Source organism: Aquarana catesbeiana, linkage group LG02 (genome assembly GCF_042186555.1).
Source record: "Aquarana catesbeiana isolate 2022-GZ linkage group LG02, ASM4218655v1, whole genome shotgun sequence".
NCBI classification, from domain to species: domain Eukaryota; kingdom Metazoa; phylum Chordata; class Amphibia; order Anura; family Ranidae; genus Aquarana; species Aquarana catesbeiana.
This window is the reverse complement of record NC_133325.1, coordinates 157,717,315-157,737,959: the sequence shown is the minus strand read 5'-3', so window position 1 is coordinate 157,737,959 and position 20,645 is coordinate 157,717,315. Positions and strand designations below refer to the sequence as shown.

General features: G+C 40.6%; 1 protein-coding gene across 2 annotated transcripts in view; it reads left to right on the top strand.

The window, feature by feature from the left end:
• Window positions 1–20,645, top strand: part of SENP1 (SUMO specific peptidase 1) — a 77,631-nt gene that overhangs the window by 41,177 nt on the left and 15,809 nt on the right. For both annotated transcript variants that reach the window (XM_073613680.1, XM_073613679.1), the window contains 7 exons: window positions 66–169; window positions 274–524; window positions 6,969–7,029; window positions 9,545–9,583; window positions 10,864–10,948; window positions 16,636–16,776; window positions 19,053–19,184. In XM_073613680.1, the coding sequence (XP_073469781.1) occupies window positions 66–169; window positions 274–524; window positions 6,969–7,029; window positions 9,545–9,583; window positions 10,864–10,948; window positions 16,636–16,776; window positions 19,053–19,184 (813 nt within the window). The remainder of the gene's footprint in view (window positions 1–65; window positions 170–273; window positions 525–6,968; window positions 7,030–9,544; window positions 9,584–10,863; window positions 10,949–16,635; window positions 16,777–19,052; window positions 19,185–20,645) is intronic.

The following is a 20,645-nucleotide window of genomic DNA, read 5'->3' as shown; positions in this document are numbered from 1 at the left end:
TGAAAGTGAATTTATTTTTACAAAGTGTGTGTGTCTAACACAGCCTTTCTCTTTAACTCCTTCAGACTGTACGTGAAGACGAAAAAGAACTCTATAGACAGTTACTGCAAGCGGTGACTGGAAGAAGTTTTTTCCCTACAAAACCAGTGTCTTTTCGTTCTCCCCAAGTGTAAGTAACTGTGTGTGAGTATTTGCTTTGCTTGAATCTCTCAGTTGAAGTGACCATGCTCCTATGGCAATGATACTGAAGGGTATGTTTGTCTCCTATTACAGATCCCAGTATTTAAGTTCTAGCAGCATTTCTGCTCCACCTGTCACTTCTTCTAGTCTGAGCTCTTTGGAGCCTTCTGCTTTGGATGTGGAACCCTTATGCCAGCCATCTTTCAGTTCAACGTCATCAGATCAGTCATGCACATCCCTGTTAAATGATGCAACAAATTTTAAACCCATCTGTGAAAACAGAAACTTGAGTAGGCATCACCTACATAGTGAGCAGAGTCATCCCAGCCAAGAGCAGTATCAAGGTCAGAAAAAATACTTTATTAATGGATCTATTTTTTTATTTATTTTTTGGTAAACTGGTGCAGTGCGTATAAAGAGATGCTTCTCCCCTAGCATAAAAAATGACACCAAAGGTACCTTTTAGAAATTGCAATGTACAAACACACATAAATTCTTCTCACGGTTGCCATTATTACTAAGGGCAGCTTAGTCCATTTCCCTTTACTTTCTGGAACTCTGCGTCTGCTTCCCAGAACATGTCACGAACTCTCGAGAGCTATGAGGCCAGTGTTACACCACTAACTGCCTAACTCAACCAGGAAGAGGAAATATAGTACTATTAAAGTAAAGGCAAAACAGTTTTAACTAAAAGGATAAGTTCACCTTTGGGAACATGTTCCTCCCATTTTTACAGTGGAACATGTAATAGGTTCCCAATGCTGCAGCTGCTACATGGGTTTTTTTTTTTTTTTTTTTTTCTACCTGCGCAAAAAAAAAAAAAAAAGTGTGTGTGTATATGTATGTGTATATATATGTGTGTGTGTGTGTGTGTGTGTGTGTGTGTGTGTGTGTATATATATATATATATATATATATATATTATATTACACACATTTCTTACAAAAGTGAGCACACCCCTCACATTTTTGTAAATATTTTTATTATGTTTTCATGTGACAACACTGAAGAAATGCACAGTAAGTGTACAGCTTGTATAACAGTGCAAATTTGCTGTCCCCTCAAAATAACTCAATACACAGCCATTAATGTCTAAAGCGCTGGCAACAAAAGGGAGTACATCCCTAAGTGTGAAAAGGCCAAATTCAGCCCAAAGTGTCAATATTTTGTGTGGCCCATATTATTTTCTAGCACTGCCTTAACCCTCTTGGGCATGGAGTTCACCAGAGTTTCACAGGTTGACACTGGAGTCCTTTTCAACTCCTCCATGACGATATCAAAGAGCTGGTGGCTGTTGGAGATCTTGCGCTCCTCCACCTTCTGTTTGAGGATGCCCCACAGATGCTCAATAGGGTTTAGTTCTGGAGACATGTTTGTCCAGTCCATCACCTTTACCCTCAGCTTCTTTAGCGAGGCAGTGGTCATCTTGGAGGTGTGTTTGGGGTCGTTATCATGTTGGAATACTGCCCTGCAGCCCAGTCTCCGAAGGGAGGGGATCATGCTCTGCTTCAGTATGTCACAGTACATGTTGCCATTCATGGTTCCTTTTAATGAACACTAGCTTCCCAGTGCCGGCAGCACTCGTGCAGCCCCAGACCATGACACTCCCACCACCATGCTTGACTGTAGGCAAGACACACTTGTCTTTGTACTCCTCACCTGGTTGCCACGACACACGTTTGACACCATCTAAACCAGTAATCCATGTCCTTAGTCTGCTTGTTTTCAGCAAACTATTTGCAGACTTTCTTGTGCATCATCTTTAGAAGAGGCTTCCTTCTGGGACGAAAGACATGCAGACCAATTTGATGCAGTGTGCGGTGTATGGTCTGAGCACTGACAGGCTGACCCCCCAACCCCTTCAACCTCTGCAGCAATGCTGGCAGCACTCATACGTCTATTTCCCAAAGACAACCTCTGGATATGACGCTGAGCACATGCACTCAACTTCTTTGGTCGATCATAGCGAGGCCTGTTCTGAGTGGAACCTGTCCTGTTAAACCGCTGTATGGTCTTGGCCATCGTGCTGCATATCGGTTTCAGGGTCTTGGCAATCTTCTTATAGCCTAGGCCAGGGATGTGCAATTAACGGACCTCCAGCTGTTGCAAAACTACAAGTCCCATCATGCCTCTGCCTCTGGGTGTCATGTTTGTGGCTGTCAGTCTTGCTATGCCTCATGGGACTTGTAGTTATGCAACAGCTGGAGGTCCGCTAATTGCATATACCTGGCCTAGGCCATTTTTATGTAGAGCAACAGTTAGTTCTTTTTTTTTTTTTTTTTTTTTTATTCATATTCTCAGAGTTCTGTGCCATGTTGAACTGCCAGTGACCAGTATGTGAGAGTGAGAGTGATAACACAAAATTTAACACACCTGCTCCCTGTTCACACCTGAGACCTTGTAACACTAACGAGTGGGAGGGAAAATGGCTAATTGGGCCTAATTTGAACATTTTCACTTGGGGAGGTACACACTTTTTTTGTTGCCAACAGGTTTAGACATTAATGGCTGTGTGAGCTCTTTTGAGGGGACAGCAAATTGACACTGTTATACAGGCTGTACACTCACTACTTTACATTGTAGCAAAGTGTAATTTCTTCAGTGTTGTCACATGAAAATATTTTTAAAAATGTGAGGTGTGTACTCCCTTTTGTGAGATACTGTGTGTGTGTATGTGTATGTACAGTGGGGACGGAAAGTATTCAGACCCCCTTAAATTTTTCACTCTGTTATATTGCAGCCATTTGCTAAAATCACTGAAGTTCATTTTTTCCTCATTAATGTACACGCAGCACCCCATATTGACAGAAAAACACAGAATTGTTGACATTTTGCAGACTTTTTAAAAAAAAAAAACTGAAATATCACATGGTCCTAAGTATTCAGACCCTTTGCTCAGTATTTAGTAGAAGCACCCTTTTGATCTAATACAGCCATGAGTCTTTTTGGGAAAGATGCAACAAGTTTTTCACACCTGGATTTGGGGATCCTCTGCCATTCCTCCTTGCAGATCTTCTCCAGTTCTCTCAGGTTGGGTGGTAAGCGTTGGTGGACAGCCATTTTTAGGTCTCTCCAGAGATGCTCAATTGGGTTTAAGTCAGGGCTCTGACTGGGCCATTCAAGAAGAGTCACGGAGTTGTTGTGAAGCCACTCCTTCGTTATTTTAGCTGTGTACTTAGGGTCATTGTCTTGTTGTAAGGTAAACCTTCGGCCCAGTCTGAGGTCCTGAGCACTCTGGAGAAGGTTTTCGTCCAGGGTATCCCTGTACTTGGCCGCATTCATCTTTCCCTCGATTGCAACCAGTCGTCCTGTCCCTGCAGCTGAAAAACACCCCCACAGCATAATGCTGCCACCACCATGCTTCACTGTTGGGACTGTATTGGACAGGTGATGAGCAGTGCCTGGTTTTCTCCACACATACAGCTTAGAATTAAGGCCAAAAAGTTCTATCTTGGTCTCATCAGACCAAAGAATCTTATTTCTCAACATGTTGGAGTCCTTCAGGTGTATTTTAGCAAACTCCGTGCGGGCTTTCATGTGTCTTGCACTGAAGAGAGGCTTCCGTCGGGCCACTCTGCCATAAAGCCCCGACTGGTGGAGGGCTGCAGTGATGGTTGACTTTCTACAACTTTCTCCCAACTGCATCTGTGGAGCTCTGTCACAGTGATCTTTGGGTTCTTCTTTACCTCTCTCACCAAGGCTCTTCTCCCCCGATAGCTCAGTTTGGCCGGACTGCCAGCTCTTGGAAGGGTTCTGGTCGTCCCAAACTTCTTTCATTTAAGGATTGTGGAGGCCACTGTGCTCTTAGGAACTTTAAGTGCAGCAGAACTTTTTTTGTAACCTTGGCCAGATCTGTGCCTTGCCACAGTTCTGTCTCTGAGCTCTTCAGGCAGTTCCTTTTGACCTCATGATTCTCCTTTGCTCTGACAAGAACTGTGAGCTGTAAGGTCTTATATACAACCCCTGGCAAAAATTATGGAATCACCAGTCCCTGAGGATGTTCCTTCAGTTTATTGTTGTAGAAAAACAGCAGATCACAGACATGGCCAAAAACTAAAGGCATTTCAAATGGCAACTTTCTGGCTTTAAGAAACACTAAAAGAAATCAAGAAAAATATTTGTGGTGGCCAGTAACAGTTAGATTTATAGAACAAGCACAGAGAATAAATTATGGAATCGCCCTGTAAATTTTCATTACAAACACTAACACCTGCATCAGATTAAATCTGCTTGTTAGTATGTAGGTAAAAAGGAGTGATCACACCTTGGAGAGCTGTTGCATCAAGTGGACTGACATGAAGCATGGCTCCAACACCAGAGATGTCAATTGAAAAAAAGGAGAGGATTATCAAACTCCTTAAAGAGGGTAAATCATCACACAGTGTTGCACAAGATGTTGGTTGTTCACAGTCGGCTGTGTCTAAAACATGGACCAAATACAAACAACATGGGAAGGTGGTTAAAGCGGAGCGGCACCGAAAAAATTTTTTTTAAAAGTCAGCAGCTACAAATACTGCAGCTGCTGACTTTTAAAACATGGACACTTACCTGTCCAGGGCGCCCGCGATGTCGGCACCCGAGGCCGAAGCGTCTCTCCGTCCTCGGGTGCTGCCGCCTCCATCTTCGGTAAGGGAATCAGGAAGTGAAGCCGTGCGGCTTCACTTCCCGGTTCCCTACTGCGCATGCGCGAGTCGCGCAGCGCAATACGAATGGTCCCTGCTGCCTCTGGGACCCGTGTGTTTCCCAGCAGGCAGCGGGGGGGGGAACAGGATGTGGCGTAAATACCCGCAGATTCTGCGGCTATCTACGCCGGAAGTGGGTACAGATACCTGTAATATACAGGTATCTGTACCCCCCTCCCCCCTGAAAGGTGCCAACTGTGTCACCGGAGGGGGGGAGGAATCTAATGAGTGGAAGTTCCACTTTTGGGTGGAACTCCACTTTAAAGGCAAGCATACTGGTAGACCAAGGAAGACATCAAAGCGTCAAGACAGAAATCCAATCATCCACAGTCCACGATTGCCTTTCCTTAGCCCATTGTAACCTTGTTTTTTTGTGTTTAGGTGTTAGAGATGGCTTTCTTTTAGATTTTCTGTATGTAAATCCCATTTCCTTTAGGCGGTTTCTTACAGTTCGGTCACAGATGTTGACTCGAGTTTCCTCCCATTTGTTCCTCATTTGTTTTGTTGTACATTTTCTGTTTTCAAGGCATATCGCTTTAAGTTTTCTGTCTTGACGCTTTGATGTCTTCCTTGGTCTACCAGTATGCTTGCCTTTAACCACCTTCCCAGTATAATTTGTATTTGGTCCATGTTGTAGACACAGCCGACTGTGAACAACCAACATCTTGTGCAACACTGCGTGATGATTTACCCTCTTTAAGGAGTTTGCTAAACCTCTCATTTTTTTCAATTGACATCTCTGGTGTTGGAGCCATGCTTCATGTCAGTCCACTTGATGCAACAGCTCTCCAAGGTGTGATCACTCCTTTTTACCTACATACTAACAAGCAGATTTAATCTGATGCAGGTTTAGTGTTTGTAATGAAAATTTACAGGGTGATTCCATAATTTTTTCCTCAGAATTGAGTGATTCCATAATTTATTCCCTGTGCTTGTTCTATAAATCTAACTGTTACTGGCCACCACAATTATTTTTCTTGATTTCTTTTACTGTTTCTTAAAGCCAGAAAGTTGCCATTTGGAGTGCCTTTAGTTTTTGGCCATGTCTGTGATCTGCTTTTTTTCTACAACAATAAACAACTGAAGGAACATCCTCAGGGACTGGTGATTCCATAATTTTTGCCAGGGGTTGTAGACAGGTGTGTGGCTTTCCTAATCAAGTCCAATCAGTATAATCAAACACAGCTGGACTCAAATGAAGGTGTAGAACCATCTCAAGGATGATCAGAAGAAATGGACATCACCTGAGTTAAATATATGAGTTTTACAGCAAAGGGTCTGAATACTTGGGACCATGTGATATTTCAGTTTTTCTTTTTTAATAAATCTGCAAAATGTCAACAATTCTGTGTTTTTCTGTCAATATGGGGTGTTGTGTGTACATTAATGAGGAAAAAAAATGATTTTAGCAAATGGCTGCAATATAACAAAGAGTGAAAAATGTAAGGAGGTCTGAATACTTTCCGTCCCCACTGTATGTGTGTGTGTGTGTGTGTGTGTGTGTGTGTATGTATGTATGTATTAATAAATATATTCTATTTATTTAAATTATAGTGTGTGTGAACCTGTGCTGAAACAGTATGTAAGGTGTGTGTGTGTGTGTGTGTGTGTGTGTTTTCTTTTTTCTTTTTTTCTTTTGTGAAAGGGGTGATGGGTCCACTTTATGTAATAATCATGTAGTACCCCCACCTAGGGGCCTATTTATAAAGTAACTGCTAACGACAATTGGTAGGCAACTGCATTCAGTAAACCAGCAAATCTAATTTTAAGGTAACTAGAGAGTATTTGCCTGATGCACTAAAAGGGGTGAAGCGAACTGCAAAAGAGGACCGAAGTTTTTGAAAAGTTGGCTAACAAAACCTGCAGTTTTATAAAGATATAGAGGTAGTAGCTTGTACTTTATGGTTCAGGTGAAGTTATAAGTTTGTTTTAATGATGTGGCCACAGTATTGGGAAGGATAGCTTGTACTTATGAATGCCGATCTACTAAACTGTCTCAGTCTCGCTTTGATTTGTGCAAAATTTCATTGGGGAAAACTAAAATAAAACATATTGTTAATACGTGGCATTTATTTATTTATTTTTTTTTTCCATTTCTCTTTTTAGGCCCAGATACAGATTCTGTCATTGTAGTTGATTCAGTTTCCAAACGTGATGATCATCGCAGGTAACTCAAAGTCTAAATGATATCTGAGAGCATAAAAGCACATAATTCAGCTAGGAGTACACTTCAGTTATAATAACACTTGATATTGTTCCTTTGTTAAACCTGCAGATGCTATCCTAAGTAGTGGAGCAAAAAAGGCTCCTAGTTTTGAATTTACGGAGCTTTTTTTCTCACTCTGTTTGCAGTTCGGGGATTTTGCCATATTTTGTCACGTAGCTGCTACAGGACAAAAATGGCAGTACTCAACATAGGTTTTTACCCTTCACCACTCTACCCATAAAAATATAAGTTGCTTGAAGTTCTCTAAAAGACATCATTAGGTTTAAAAGCTGTACTTCCCTGCAGAAGATGGCATTTACTCACCTCTGCTACAACCCATTTCTACTTTCTCTCTTACATTCGATAAGGTGTTCTGCATACTGCACACTTGTTGCAGATCAGTATCTTGGAAAGCACAGAAACCAGTGGGTTGACATAATTGCCAGGCAATTAGCATTTTCAGGCCGAGGTCTACAGTGGCAGCCTCTGTTTTTCTTAGGTAAATGAAAAAACCTATAGTAGGAAAACTATAGGTGTTTCCATTGCGTGCATACTAAAAATTGTGTTTTTTTTGGCTGCTGCTTTAGCCACTATTTTGAGTCATGGGCACGCAGAACCAGCATGTATCAAGCTAATTCACAACTTTTGGTCCTCAATACTTGTTCCAGGTTAGTGACTCAATGTATTGAAGCCTGGTAGCAGCCTGGAGTAGAGGTTGGCAGTAGCAGTATCTTTTTCCTGCGTCGTGTTTCCTTTTTTTCTTTAAAGATAAAAAAGTTGAAGGAAATCTCCTTCTGTGCTGCACTTCCTGCTGCCTGAGAAGATAAAGATGGCGACCGCTATCCATTCAGTGGTGTCATCGGTTGTCAGGCAAGGACAGTTGCTAAATCTCTCTACTATGCTGCTAGATGAGCCATGCCGGAGTTGCCTAAGAAGTAATGCTCTTTTGTAATCTACACTACACAAGAGTCGCTAATATTTAAAGGACTACTACATACCACATTTTTTTTTCTTCTTTTTAAACGAAAACTGGCCAACTAAAAATATCATATTTTTTACATTTTTGGCTGTATTTTTCTTTCTACTACCATCATCTACCACCAAAGAACCCAAAATAAATGTTCCTACTCCTGACGATCGCAGTAATACCACATACGTGTATGTTTGTTTGTACCCGTAGTACGGCCCAGAAACAATGCATCTTTCTCTCCATTCAGAGGAGAAAGCTAACACGGGCAAGCTTTACAGTAAATGGTCACTGTGATAGCCAATAAGAGGCTATCACAGCGATCATGTGATTGGGTACCAGGCTTACCGATCGTTAGTACGGACCCTGGCTCTTGGTAAGAGCCCAGTCCCTGTGCTGGGAATGCACTCCTAGCACAAAGACATGTACGCATATATGTAGCCTCACGGAAGAAGACCCACTTCAGCGAGGCCGCATATGTGTGTACATGTGGCAGGAAGGCGTTAAAGTAGTGGCACAAAGGGTATTTCTGACATACAGCTACTGAGGGATTAAACAGGTTGATGACTCTTGCCTCAAACTGAAATCACTGTTCTGACAATTAATGATTAGGAACAAATGATTAAATCTGTATTCAGTAGCCCTAGAGTGAACTTATTCAAGTTTTTCAGCTCTGTGTGGTAAGGTGAGATAAAGGCACATTCCCTGGAATTCATAAACACTGGTGCAGACAGATTTTATGTAAGTGTCTCTCACGCATTCTAAAAGCAGTACAGCTTGCCCCAAATTCATGTACCTGTCTAGAACAAGTACTTAATTTGCACATGCTTTGCCACTTTTACAATGCATCTAAGACACTTTTGCAAAATCCGTCTGCAACCGTGTCACTCTGTACACCAAAAAAACAGTTGGTCTTAATTGGCTCCACTTTTGTAAGAGATGAACTGACGGTTTTTATTTTGAATTTAGCGCATTCAGAGCACCACAATTTAAGTGGTCAAATTTAGAACTAACTGAATTTGGTACACGATTTGCTGTTGGAACATAAGGTGTCTCGGATGCTTCATGAATTTGCAGCAATGCATTAACAAGAGGAAAGAACTCCAGAAAAGTGGTGACATTTTATGTGCTTCAATTAGGTTTAAATCTTATTCTGTGCTGGTTTATGGCCTCCTTTTAAATTTTTATTTTATTTCAGGTACTTATATAGCGCTGTCAATTTACGCAGCGCTTTACATATACATTGTACATTCACATCAGTCCCTACCCTCAAGGAGCTTACAATCTAAGGTCCCTAACTCACATTCATACATACTAGGGACAATTTTAGACCGGATCCAATTAACCTGCAATTACATTTTTGGTGTACTGTAGAACTCATTAATTAAACAAAAACAAATTTACAAAGTGTTTTTATTTTAATATATATAGTGTGTATGTGTATATATATACATTTTTTAATATATTAAAATTTATATATCTATATAATTTTTTTTTTTGTTTTATTAGCACACCTTTCTTCAAGGCAGAGCTCTGGATTAAAGAACTGTGAGTCGCCGCCCCCCCCCCCCCCTTCTTCCTTTCAAAATTACTCTTTTTAAGAAAAAAAAAAAAAAAAGTGTTCTATTCTCTATTGTGAATAAAATATGGGTTTATGAGATTTGCCAATCCTTGCATGCTCTTTTTATGAAGATTTTACAGTGTCTCAACCCTTTTTTTTTTTTTTTAAATTTGTGTGTGTGTGTGTATGTATGTATGTATGTATGTATGTATGTATGTGTGTGTATATATTTCTCTAACTTTTAGAATGTAATATACCGGGCATCACTAAATGGAGGGCCAAATGCAGACCGCATCACTTTTCCATTCGGATCGCCATCTAGCAGATTTTTTTTCTCCCTGCCATTGCTCTGTAATCCTCTCAGAGCCGACAGCAGGGGGAAGTTTTGGACGGAGGGCGGCGCTGCCGAGGTTAACAGGCAGTTGATTGGCTGCCAGGATGAAGGGCGGTCCTAGCAACAAATCACCATCTTGCAACACCCCCCTCCACCCAGACATCCTGTGCCTCCCTCTGATCGTCAATCTGTGTAAACAAGGTAAGACTGGGGAGGGGGCGAAGTTACAGGGAGTGAGGACCCTAGTGTGAAAAGCTGCAAAGGAGGAATGCGTGTGCTGAGGACAGTGATATGGGGGGGGCTGATGACCTCAAAGTTGGAGCAGCCTGAGATCTGTAATGTGGATGCGCTGAGGACATTAAGATGGGGGACTGAGGACTGTAGTGTGTGTGTGTGTTTGTGGGGGGGACTGAGAAATTTAATGTGGGGTGGTTGACTGTATTGTGGGGGGATAATGTAAAAAGGGGCAGAGGACAGCACTGTCGGGGGGGTTGATGTTAAAGTGTGTGAACCTGTGAAAGTAGTGGTTGGGGTGAAGTAAAAGGGGACCTGAGGACACTCCTTAAGAGGAGACCTTGATGTGAAAGGGGAGGGGACTGTGATGTGCAGGACTGAGGACGCTGATGTAAGAATGGGTTCAGTTCTGTGCATTAGGTGCACACATCGTGGATAGGTCAGCCCATTTTAATGGGCTGTACTACCCACAAGAAACACGAAAAAAGAAGTCCTTGACTTTTTTTTTTTTTTCCAAAACCATGCAGTAACATGCAGTTTGGCACATGCGAAAAGATGCCACAGATACCGGCATGATGTTTGGACCTTTGCTGGAAGAAAGTTTTACTGACTGAATTTTTAATTCAATAACTCTGGTCTATACAGTAGGTATCTGTGTTTACACATCTGATGTGGTTGTGTGTTTTTATTTTTTTGTAGCACCAGCCTATATGATTCAAGGGCAAGAGAAAGAAGGCGACAAATAGATGAGCAAAAAGCAATTGCATTAAAACTTCAAAACCAGGTGACATTACTATTACGTATTCTGGCAAAATCCTTGTATCTATAAATATGAAATCTTTATATGTATACCACATATATTTAGAAAGAAGCCCAACCCCAGCTGCAGAAAGTGCAGCTTTTGTTGCAGTACATATATTTTTCCTGACCCCTGCAGAAAGTCTTCCAAATTGCCCCACTTTCAGAATGAAAGATGCCCAGCCTCGCTCAACAGTGCTTAGGTAGTCATGCCTGTCAACATATCAACCAAGTCTGCCAGAGCTTATGTTGCATACACGTCCCAGCTTTTTTTTTTTTGCACTGCTCTACCTTCCCACTGGACAGAACCATGTGGAGGTTAAAGGTTATTTAAGATTTGGGACAAGTAGAGGGCATTTAAAAAATACATCCATGTGCAGCTAGTGAAGTGTAAGCGATTTAAGTTGGAATTGACTTTAAATCTATACACATTTAGGGCTTGTACACCTGGATAATTTGCTATAGTGTCAAAATTCTGGGGGTTTTCCACATTGGTGTTGAGCTTAGTCAGCAATAGATGTGAATGGCTGTACATGTCTATACTCAGGCAAATGCCAATGCTTTTTCTACTTACACATGTGTGATGTATTCATTTAATCATCTAATGCACAGCTTGTGTATAAAGCGGTTATTTTAAATTGGGTTGGGTTATTCAAATTTCACTGCTAAAGTGGAAATACACTTTAAGGGCCAGTTCACATCATAGAAACAGTCTGGATACATTCCAGGTGCTTTTTTGCATGCGTGGCTTTGGTGCATTCCAGTGCGCTTTTGATGCTTTTTACAGCGTTCCAGTGCAGGAAAAATGCAGCATGTTCTACTTATTTTTTTTTTTTTTTTTCTGGAACGCACTGGAACTGCAAGCACTGGTGTGAACTATGCCATTATAAACCATATAACCTATTTTCCATGCGTTTTTGATGCAGGAAAAAAACCCACTGGAGTGCATGTGGTGTGAACTGGCCCAAAGACCTTTTTCACACGGGTATTCCGTTTGTTTTATCAGTTCAGTCACGTTTTCAATGAAAAAAAAAAACGATCGATCAATTTACATCAGTTTTTCACATCCACTTAACCACCTGGGTCCTGGAGCTATTTTTTCCATTTTAAATTTTTGGTTTACATGTTTAAAAAATAATTTTAGTGCTGAAGATTACTTAAGTCTAGGTTTACACCTATGCAGCTGCGTTTGATGCGTTTTTTTCAGTGCATTTAGCATATTTAAACCAGCGGTTTTATGTTTTTGCATGCAGTTTTCATGCATTTTGCGTTTTTACATTTTTTTCCCTCTTTAAACGCACTGTAAAACACCCTGTATAAAGCTGTTTCAATTTCTCTTTATTGCATTTTTTGTAAATATCAAATATAACAACATTTATACAACAATTCATCAATGTTACAAGTACATAAAGGTACCTACTATAAGTGTTCTATAATCCTTCCACCTGCTATATTCATTTATTCCTATCATCCATCCTAACTCATCTCATATCTCCAAAAAACAAAACAAAACAAAAAAAAAACAACCCCCCCCCCCCCCAACCCCATAACCTTGTTCCCTTTCATCATATAAAATTCTTCATTTCCTTTGAGAGCCGAAACTCGTCCCATTTTTGCCATATATCTGGCAATTTATTTATTGCATATCCTTCTTCTCTTATCTGTTTTTCCATGTACTGATTTTCTCTCATTTCACATATCCATTCTGCAATTGTTAATCCTTTATCTTCCTTCCATTTACGTGCTATTATTGTTCTAGCCGCAGATGTTATTGAGTGCAAAATGTCCTTTCTGGTTTCTTTTATTGAATCTCGTGTTAGAGAAAATAAAGAAATTTTTATACTTGGATTCACTACTGTTCCTGATACCTTCTGATAGACCTCAAAGATCTTACACCAAAATTCCCTCACCTTCTGACATCCGAACCAAATATGTTCCATTGTCCCCCTCTCCTTTTTACATCTCCAACAAGTCTCAGAGATTTCCTTATTCATTTTATTTAATACTACTGGAGTCCTATACCATCTCATTACAATCTTATAATTTCTCCCTGTATAAAGCTGGTTGCTAAGGAGGGAGCGATGAAGCCGACCGCCTCATCCCTAACAATTGATGAGTCATCAGCTGTCAGCGGGGTTCCCACTGAAAGCTGAATTGAAAAAAACGGTGTGGGGTCCCCCGCCCCCAGTTCCATACCAAGCCCTTCGGGTCTAGTATGGATTCAGAGGGGATCCCCACACCACAATTAAAAAAAAAAAAAAGACGTGGGGACCCCCCCAAAATCCATACCAGACTCTTATCTGAGCATGCTGGCAGGTCAGGAAAGGGAGGGGACGAGGGAGCGCCCCCACCCCAAAGCACCTTGCCTCCATGTTGATGAGGAAAAGGACCTCTTCCCGACAACCCTTGCCTGGTGGTTGTCGGGGTCTGCAGGGGGACCAGGGGACCCCCAGATCCCGGCCCCCCACCCTATGTGAATGGATATCGGGTACATCGTACCCCTACCCATTTACCAAAGAAGCAGTGAAGAGTAAAAAGAAAAACAAGAGCCTGTTTTTGACAATTCCTTTATTTGGTAAAATAGCTCTGAGCCGCCGTCTCTCACGATGTGGTCTCTCCCGTTGTCTTCTTCCTCCTCCTCGTGTCATTGCCGCTGTATTCTTCGTCCTCTCCACTAAAAAACAAAAATAGGTGGTCTTGTCGCGTAGCTCGTCCCCTCCCTTTCCTGACTTGCCGGGCGGTATTCTCGGATAAGGGAATGGTATGGATTTTGGGGACCCCACGCTTTTTTTTTTTTTTTTTTTTTTTACATTCAGCTCTCGACGGGGAACCCCGCTGACAGCTGATGACTCATCGGTTGCTAAGGACTTGGCGGCCGGCTTCCCGCCCCCCTGCTTGGCAACCAGCTATATACAGTTATAAAATAGCCGCAAAACACATCAAAAATCGCATCACAAACACACCACTTGCGTTTCTGGTGCAACTTCGTTGAAATCTGATAGCCGCAGAGCGCGGTAAAAAGTCCCTGACCCTTTCCAAAAATGCATAGTTGTGAACTAGTACCATAGGAAACCATGTTAAATGGACTGTAGCCATTTCTGTAAACTGCAAAATGCACTAAAAAATGCATAGGTGTGAGCGTAGGGTCCAACCCCAACCATTATATATTTTTTTTAAAACCAACACCCTAGAGAATACATTTGGGGTAGTTCTAATTTTTTAGGGCACATATTAGCACAATGGTTTGATGCAAAATTTCAGTTAAAAAAAAAAAAAAAAAAACGAAAGCTAATTTTGGGGCACCCAATTTTTGTTAAAATTTAAAAGATGAAGTAAATTGATACCCAACATGTCAAGCATTAAAATTGCATGCACCCGTGAAACAGCGAAAAAATGTCAATACCCTATATTTTCCATAGGCAATGCTTTACAAAGCTCCTACAGGTCATTAGTTTAGCATTACCCATGAGCTCTGGTGCTAAAATGCCTATGGGTGCCAGCTCCTAACAACCAACGGAACAACAGACAGCTTGTCCACTTGCATTTCTTTATCCTTCGTTCTGTTTTTTTAACGGAACAAAAATAGGGCTTTGATCGTTAAAAAAAAAAAAAAAAAAAATTATATATATATATAATGTAAAAGGATAATCGTCATCCATTTACATCTGTTTTTTCCATAGAGCTGTGTTTGATGTCCATTTTTCATCCGTCAACAGATGGATGGAAAACAAATGGTCCGCATGTGTGAAAGGGGCCTAAGGCAGTGACATCACAGTGGATAGGGTGCTCTCTCCAGGAACCTAATCCGTTTAATTGGTTCTTTAGCCAGTTTACCAATTCACTTAGTGACTTCAGTTAACTGAAAGTGTCTTGCTGCTTTGCCACATACCTTAGGTCAGATTCAGTGTGAGTTGTAACTTGCGCAGATTGATCTTCCCTGATTGCTTTGTCATTTCTCTGCTCAAGCTTATGAAAGTATGCTATCATGTCTAACAAACCCCACATTAGCATGGAGGCACAATCCTTCAAAGCCTCACTCAACGTTTTTTTTTTTAACTAAAAACTTTTTTAACTAAAAACTTATGAAGCCTTAGCTACATACAGTATATAGCTCTGCGATCTGGCAGTGGAATGTGAACTTCGAGTCACATTCCCGAGACAAAGTAGTCGTGCTGAGCGCTGCTCTATGAATGAATACAAAACTTGCTGTGACTGTCTGAGCAGAGCACAGCCCGACTATTTTGTTGCCGGAGTGGGACTGGAAATTTGTGTCCCACTACTGGAACACTCTGTACACTGTATATAGCCGAGTCTACATACAATTAATACAATGCACCCAGCAAGCGCACCTGTTGGTGCAGTAAGTAGTTTATGTGGGCCAGCTTGGCCCAAACAAACTATTTAACCACTTCAGCCTCAGAAGTTTTGGCTGCTTAATGACCAGGCCATTTTTTGCGATATGGCACTGCATCGCTTTAACTGACAATTGCGCAGTCATGCGACTTTGTACCCAAACAAAATTGGCGTCCTTTTTTTTTCCCACAAATATTATTTGGTATTTGATCATCTCTGCGGTTTTTATTTTTTGCGCTATAAACAAAATAGAGAGACAATTTTGAAAAAAAACCCACTATTTTGTACTTTTTGCTATAATATCCCCAATTTTTTTTAAAAATATGTATTCTGCTAAATATTTTTGGTAATAAAAATCGCAATAAGCGTATATTGCTTGGTTTGCACAAAAGTTATAGCGTCTACAAAATAGGAGAAAGATTTATGGCTTTATTTTGTGATCATTTTTGTGATGGCGGTGATCAGCGATTTTCATCGGGACTGTGACATTATGGCGTACAGATCGGACACTTTTGACACCATTGGCATTTATATAGAGATCAGTGCTATAAAAATGCACTGATTACTGTGTAAATGTCACTGGCAGGGAAGGGGATAACAGTAGGGGAGATCAAGGGGTTAACTGTATCCTAGGGAGTGATTCTAATTGTGGGAGGATGGGACTGCCTGGGTTAGGAGACCGATCGTTGTTCATACTTGGTATGAACGACAGATCGCTCTCCTCACCCTGACAGCACGGAGATCTGTCTGTTTAAATTGACAGATCTCCGTTCTGTCTGTGTGGAGCGGTCATCGCATCCGGCGGCGCACACGCGTACCGGGGAGCCAACCTTCCGCAGTATAACTGCGTCGCCTGGTTCGGGAATGGGTTAAAGAGACAATCATTTTGAAGTTAGGCTGGAAAGTGTAACTAAAAGCAAAACGTTTTTATTATTTTTTTGATAAAGCAAGGCAAGGGTATAACCCCTGTCAGTAGTGTTTTTGTTTCATTGGTAAGATTTCCTTTCACTTCCTTGTCCCATGGTCAAAACAGGAAGTGAGAATCCAAAGTGAGGGCGTTCCTAATTGTCCCTAGAACTAGTTGGATGTACCCTCTCTTTTTCTATTCAAGTGAGAAACCAAAATGTCAGATTTGCTTTCACTTTCACTCCTACTTGCATTTCTGAATATACCATTTAAAGTTCAAGGTCTGCTTGATTCCACCTCTGATAGACACTTCTCCAGAAGTCATTCTGGTCTTTAGTATCTTCTGTTTTTTTTAATGTTTTCTTTGTATAATATTTTTACTTTTTTTTTTTTTGCATCTTTTAAAATGCTTAGAGGCTGCAGGAACGTGGTGTAAAAGACGATATCAATTTGAAACTGCGCGTACCACTTGAAAAAGAAATCCCTGTTACATTACTTCCAAAACCAGTGGAAGAATCTGTCCAGGAGGGGCCAGAATTTCCAGAGCTTACACAGGTAGCTTTCTTTTTAGATGTATCTGCATTATAAATGCACACTGACCACACAGAGTTCAACTTTTACTATCCTTCAGTTAGGCCAGTGAAAGATGAATTCCTGAGCACTTTATACTTGCTTGCCAACATATTCATTTAGTCAGCTGACATGTTGGTTTATATGTTTTTTTGCATAACTGCATGTTGTTTTAATTCAAAGAAGTCAACTGGAAAACATTTCTGTTCAGTCACCAAAATGTACCTAAACCCTCTGTTTTAAAACCCTTTCATGACTAAGCCTATTTTTGGAATTTGGTGTTTACAAGTTAAAATCCGTATTTTTTGCTAGAAAATTACTTAGAGTTCCCAAACATTATATATATTTTTTTAGCAGAGAATCTAGAGCATAAAATGGAGATTGTTGCAATATTTTATATCACATGGTATTTGTGCAGCGGTGTTTTAAATGCACATTTTTGGAAAAGGGACACTTTCATGAATTTTAAAAAATCCAAACAGTAAAGTTACCCCCAATTTTTTTGTATAATGTAAAAGATGATGTTACGCCGAGTAAATAGATACCAAACATGTCACCCTTTATAATTGCACGCACTCGTGGAATGGCGACAAACTACGGTACCTAGGAATTTCCATAGGCGATGCCTTAAATTTTTTTTACGGTTACCAGGTTTGAGTTACAGAGGAGGTCTAGGGCTAGAATTATTGCTCTCGCTCTGACGATCGCGGCAATATCTCACATGTGGGATTTGAACACCGTTTATATATGCGGGCGCGACTTCCGTATGCGTTTTCTTCGCTCGCGGGGGCGCTTTAAAAAAATTTTTTTTTAATTTATTTTTATACTGATAAATTGTGTTTAAAAAAAATTTTTTTTTTTTTTTTTTTTTTTTTACTTTTATTACTGTCACAAGGAATGTAAACATCCCTTGTGACAGTAATAGGTGGTGACAGGTACTCTTTATGGAGGGATCGGGGGTCTAAAAGGCCCCCGATCCCTCCTTTGCACTTCAAATTATTCAGATCGCCGAAAACGGCAATTCTGAACACTGTATATTTTTTTAAAACCGGCGCCGTTGGCAGCCGAGTAAACGGGATGTGACGTCATGACGTCGCTTCCGCATTTACAATGAGAAGGCTGGAACGAAGCCGCCCACAGCTTCGTTCCAGCCCGCCCCCAGCCGCCGAAGGCAGCCGATTGGACACCGGGCCTCCCGATCGAACGGGAGGCCCGGTAAGGGTGGCGGGAGGGGGGGATGTCCTCCGGTATAACAGCCGAACGGCTTTGAAAGATTTCAAAGATTTACAACCCATTATAACAGAGGATGAAACTCTGAAAGGAATATTCCAACAACCCCCATTATTGGCTTTCAGACAACCACCCAACCTCAGACACAAACTAATCAGCAGGAAACTTCACTCTGATTATGAAGTCACAAATAATGGAAGCAAACCCTGCAATAAAAAACGCTGCAAATTATGCAACCAGATCAATCTATCCAAAAGTGTTACACACACAAATGGGACCTTCAATATCCTGGGATCTTACAGCTGTACCTCCAGTAATGTTGTGTACCTCATCCAATGCAAAAGGTGCAGCAAAGGATCTTATATTGGTGAAACAGGACAGAAGTTGCAAGCGAGGATGAATTTGCACAGACATACCATCAAAGAACATAAAGAAGACAGTTTATGCACACCTGTGGGACATCATTTCTCACAACCGGACTACACTATAGAAGACCTCAATGTTTTAGTTCTTAAAGGGAATTTCAGAACTGTCCAGGAAAGGAAAACGTTTGAACTAAGAATGATACTTCTTTTTGACACGTAAAAGAACAGCCTGAATTTAGATACTGGTTTCCTTACACATTATGCTAAAGTTTTACGACCCCCTCTGTGACTAGTATCCCCCCCTGCATTCTATAGCTCTCCTTCTGTCTTATCTCACTAACTCTGCTGCTATCTTTATTACCATTGATTTTGTATGTTTGGTTTTCTTCTTTTTTTTTTTTTTTTTTCTTCTTTAACATGCTGCTTAAAAATTTGTGAATCAGTACTGCTTGGACCTTGAAGAAGAAAGCTTGTCCTGAAAAATTGTATGTTAGTGCAAATAAAAAAAATATAATAAAAAAAGTATCACGGACAGTACTCAATTTTCTCTGTCACATACTATGCAGAAATGTATCCAAGAAGGTGATTCAGATTCTTTTGCCCTTGCTTTACTCTGTTTTGAATAACCTCTATAAACCCATTTTTACCCCCTCTTCTGTTTTGAAGGAAATGGGAAAGGAAATTAAGAGCGCTCTATTTGGTGGAAATAATGATCAAGTCCTTAGTGAAGGTTTTCGCTTGACAATTACGCGTAAAGATATCATGACACTTCATAACTTAAACTGGCTAAATGATGAGGTAAGTTCTTGTGTGTCTTTCTGAAATCAAGTTTAACCACTTGTCTACTGGGGCAATTTTTTTTATTTTTCAAACACGTTAAAATCTGCTTTTATTTATTTTTTTGTAAGAAATTACTTTTTACAAACCGTTATATTTTCTAAAACCAGAGATACTGGATAATCATGCAATTTGCAGTTTATCTTGTACAATATTTATGTAGCTATTTATCAATGCACATTTTCAGGAAAACATATACTAAAATGAAAGCAGTATTAAACCCAAAACCAAAAATTTATTGTAATGCAGCTTACCAATTATTAGATGTGGCTGCATCGTCTTATTTTCTTTGGCTTTTTCCCTCTGTTCTCACCTGGTGATCTGACTAATAAGACATTGCCTGTATTAGTGAAACACAACTCTGGAGAAATGAGCATATAAAGCACAGCAGACATCAGCATTGTGAGTCTGGGGGTGGGGTTGATAGTGTTAAATGCATTGGCAGTTTTAGATGCACTAACACATTGAAGCCAAACTTCAGCTCACCCTTTATAATCAGTTACAGCTGTTTTTTTCCTTTTGGGATAAAGGGTTTGCATGAATAAATAAAAGCTAATCATTTTAACCACTTCTTTCATGTAAACTGATGCATTCTGCTGGAGAGCTTGAGCCTGTGAAAAACGGCACTTACTGGCTAGATCACCAGATTGAAATAGAGAAAAGATAGCATAAAATAAACTAATACAGCCATCACATCTTAGAATTGATAAGCTGCAATATATTAAATGTTTGCTTTTGGGCTTAAAGGGGTTGTAAACCCTCTGTTATTTAAAAAAAAAAAAAAAAAGTTATACTTACCTCCACTGTGCAGTTCGTTTTGCACAGAGTGGCCCTGAACCTCCTCTTCTTGGGTCCCACAGCAGCGCTGGTGGCTCCTCCCCGCATCAAGTGTCCACGTTGGAGAAGCTCTCTCCTTGGTGGACACCCGTGCGGGCGCGCTCCTGAGTCCCGCATCTGTGTACATTCACACAGAATGCAGGACCAGGCCCTGCCCTCCGGCGCTGCGTCATTTGATTTGAGACACCAGCTACAGATGGTGTGCTCGTTCCCGGACAGAGGATGACAGCATCTTTTTACTTTTTGCTATAATATCCCAATTTAAAAATGCATTACATGAATACATGAATCCTGTTTAGTGCTTAAAATCTACCAAATTCATACAAACTGAAAAGATACATTTGTGCATTAGTAATGAAATGACAAAGAAAACTGATTGCATGTAAATTTTAGGTAATACACCCTAAGTGGATCTTTATAAAGAAACAAATGTGGAATTCACCAAATATTCACTACTGGTGCATGTATTTAAAGTGTTCATTCACATAGGCGAACCAATCCGTGCACTCATGCAAAGGTTCATATTCACTTACATGGAATGCACAGGTGTTCAGACAGCCTGTTCAAATCAATGACTGGCTGCAT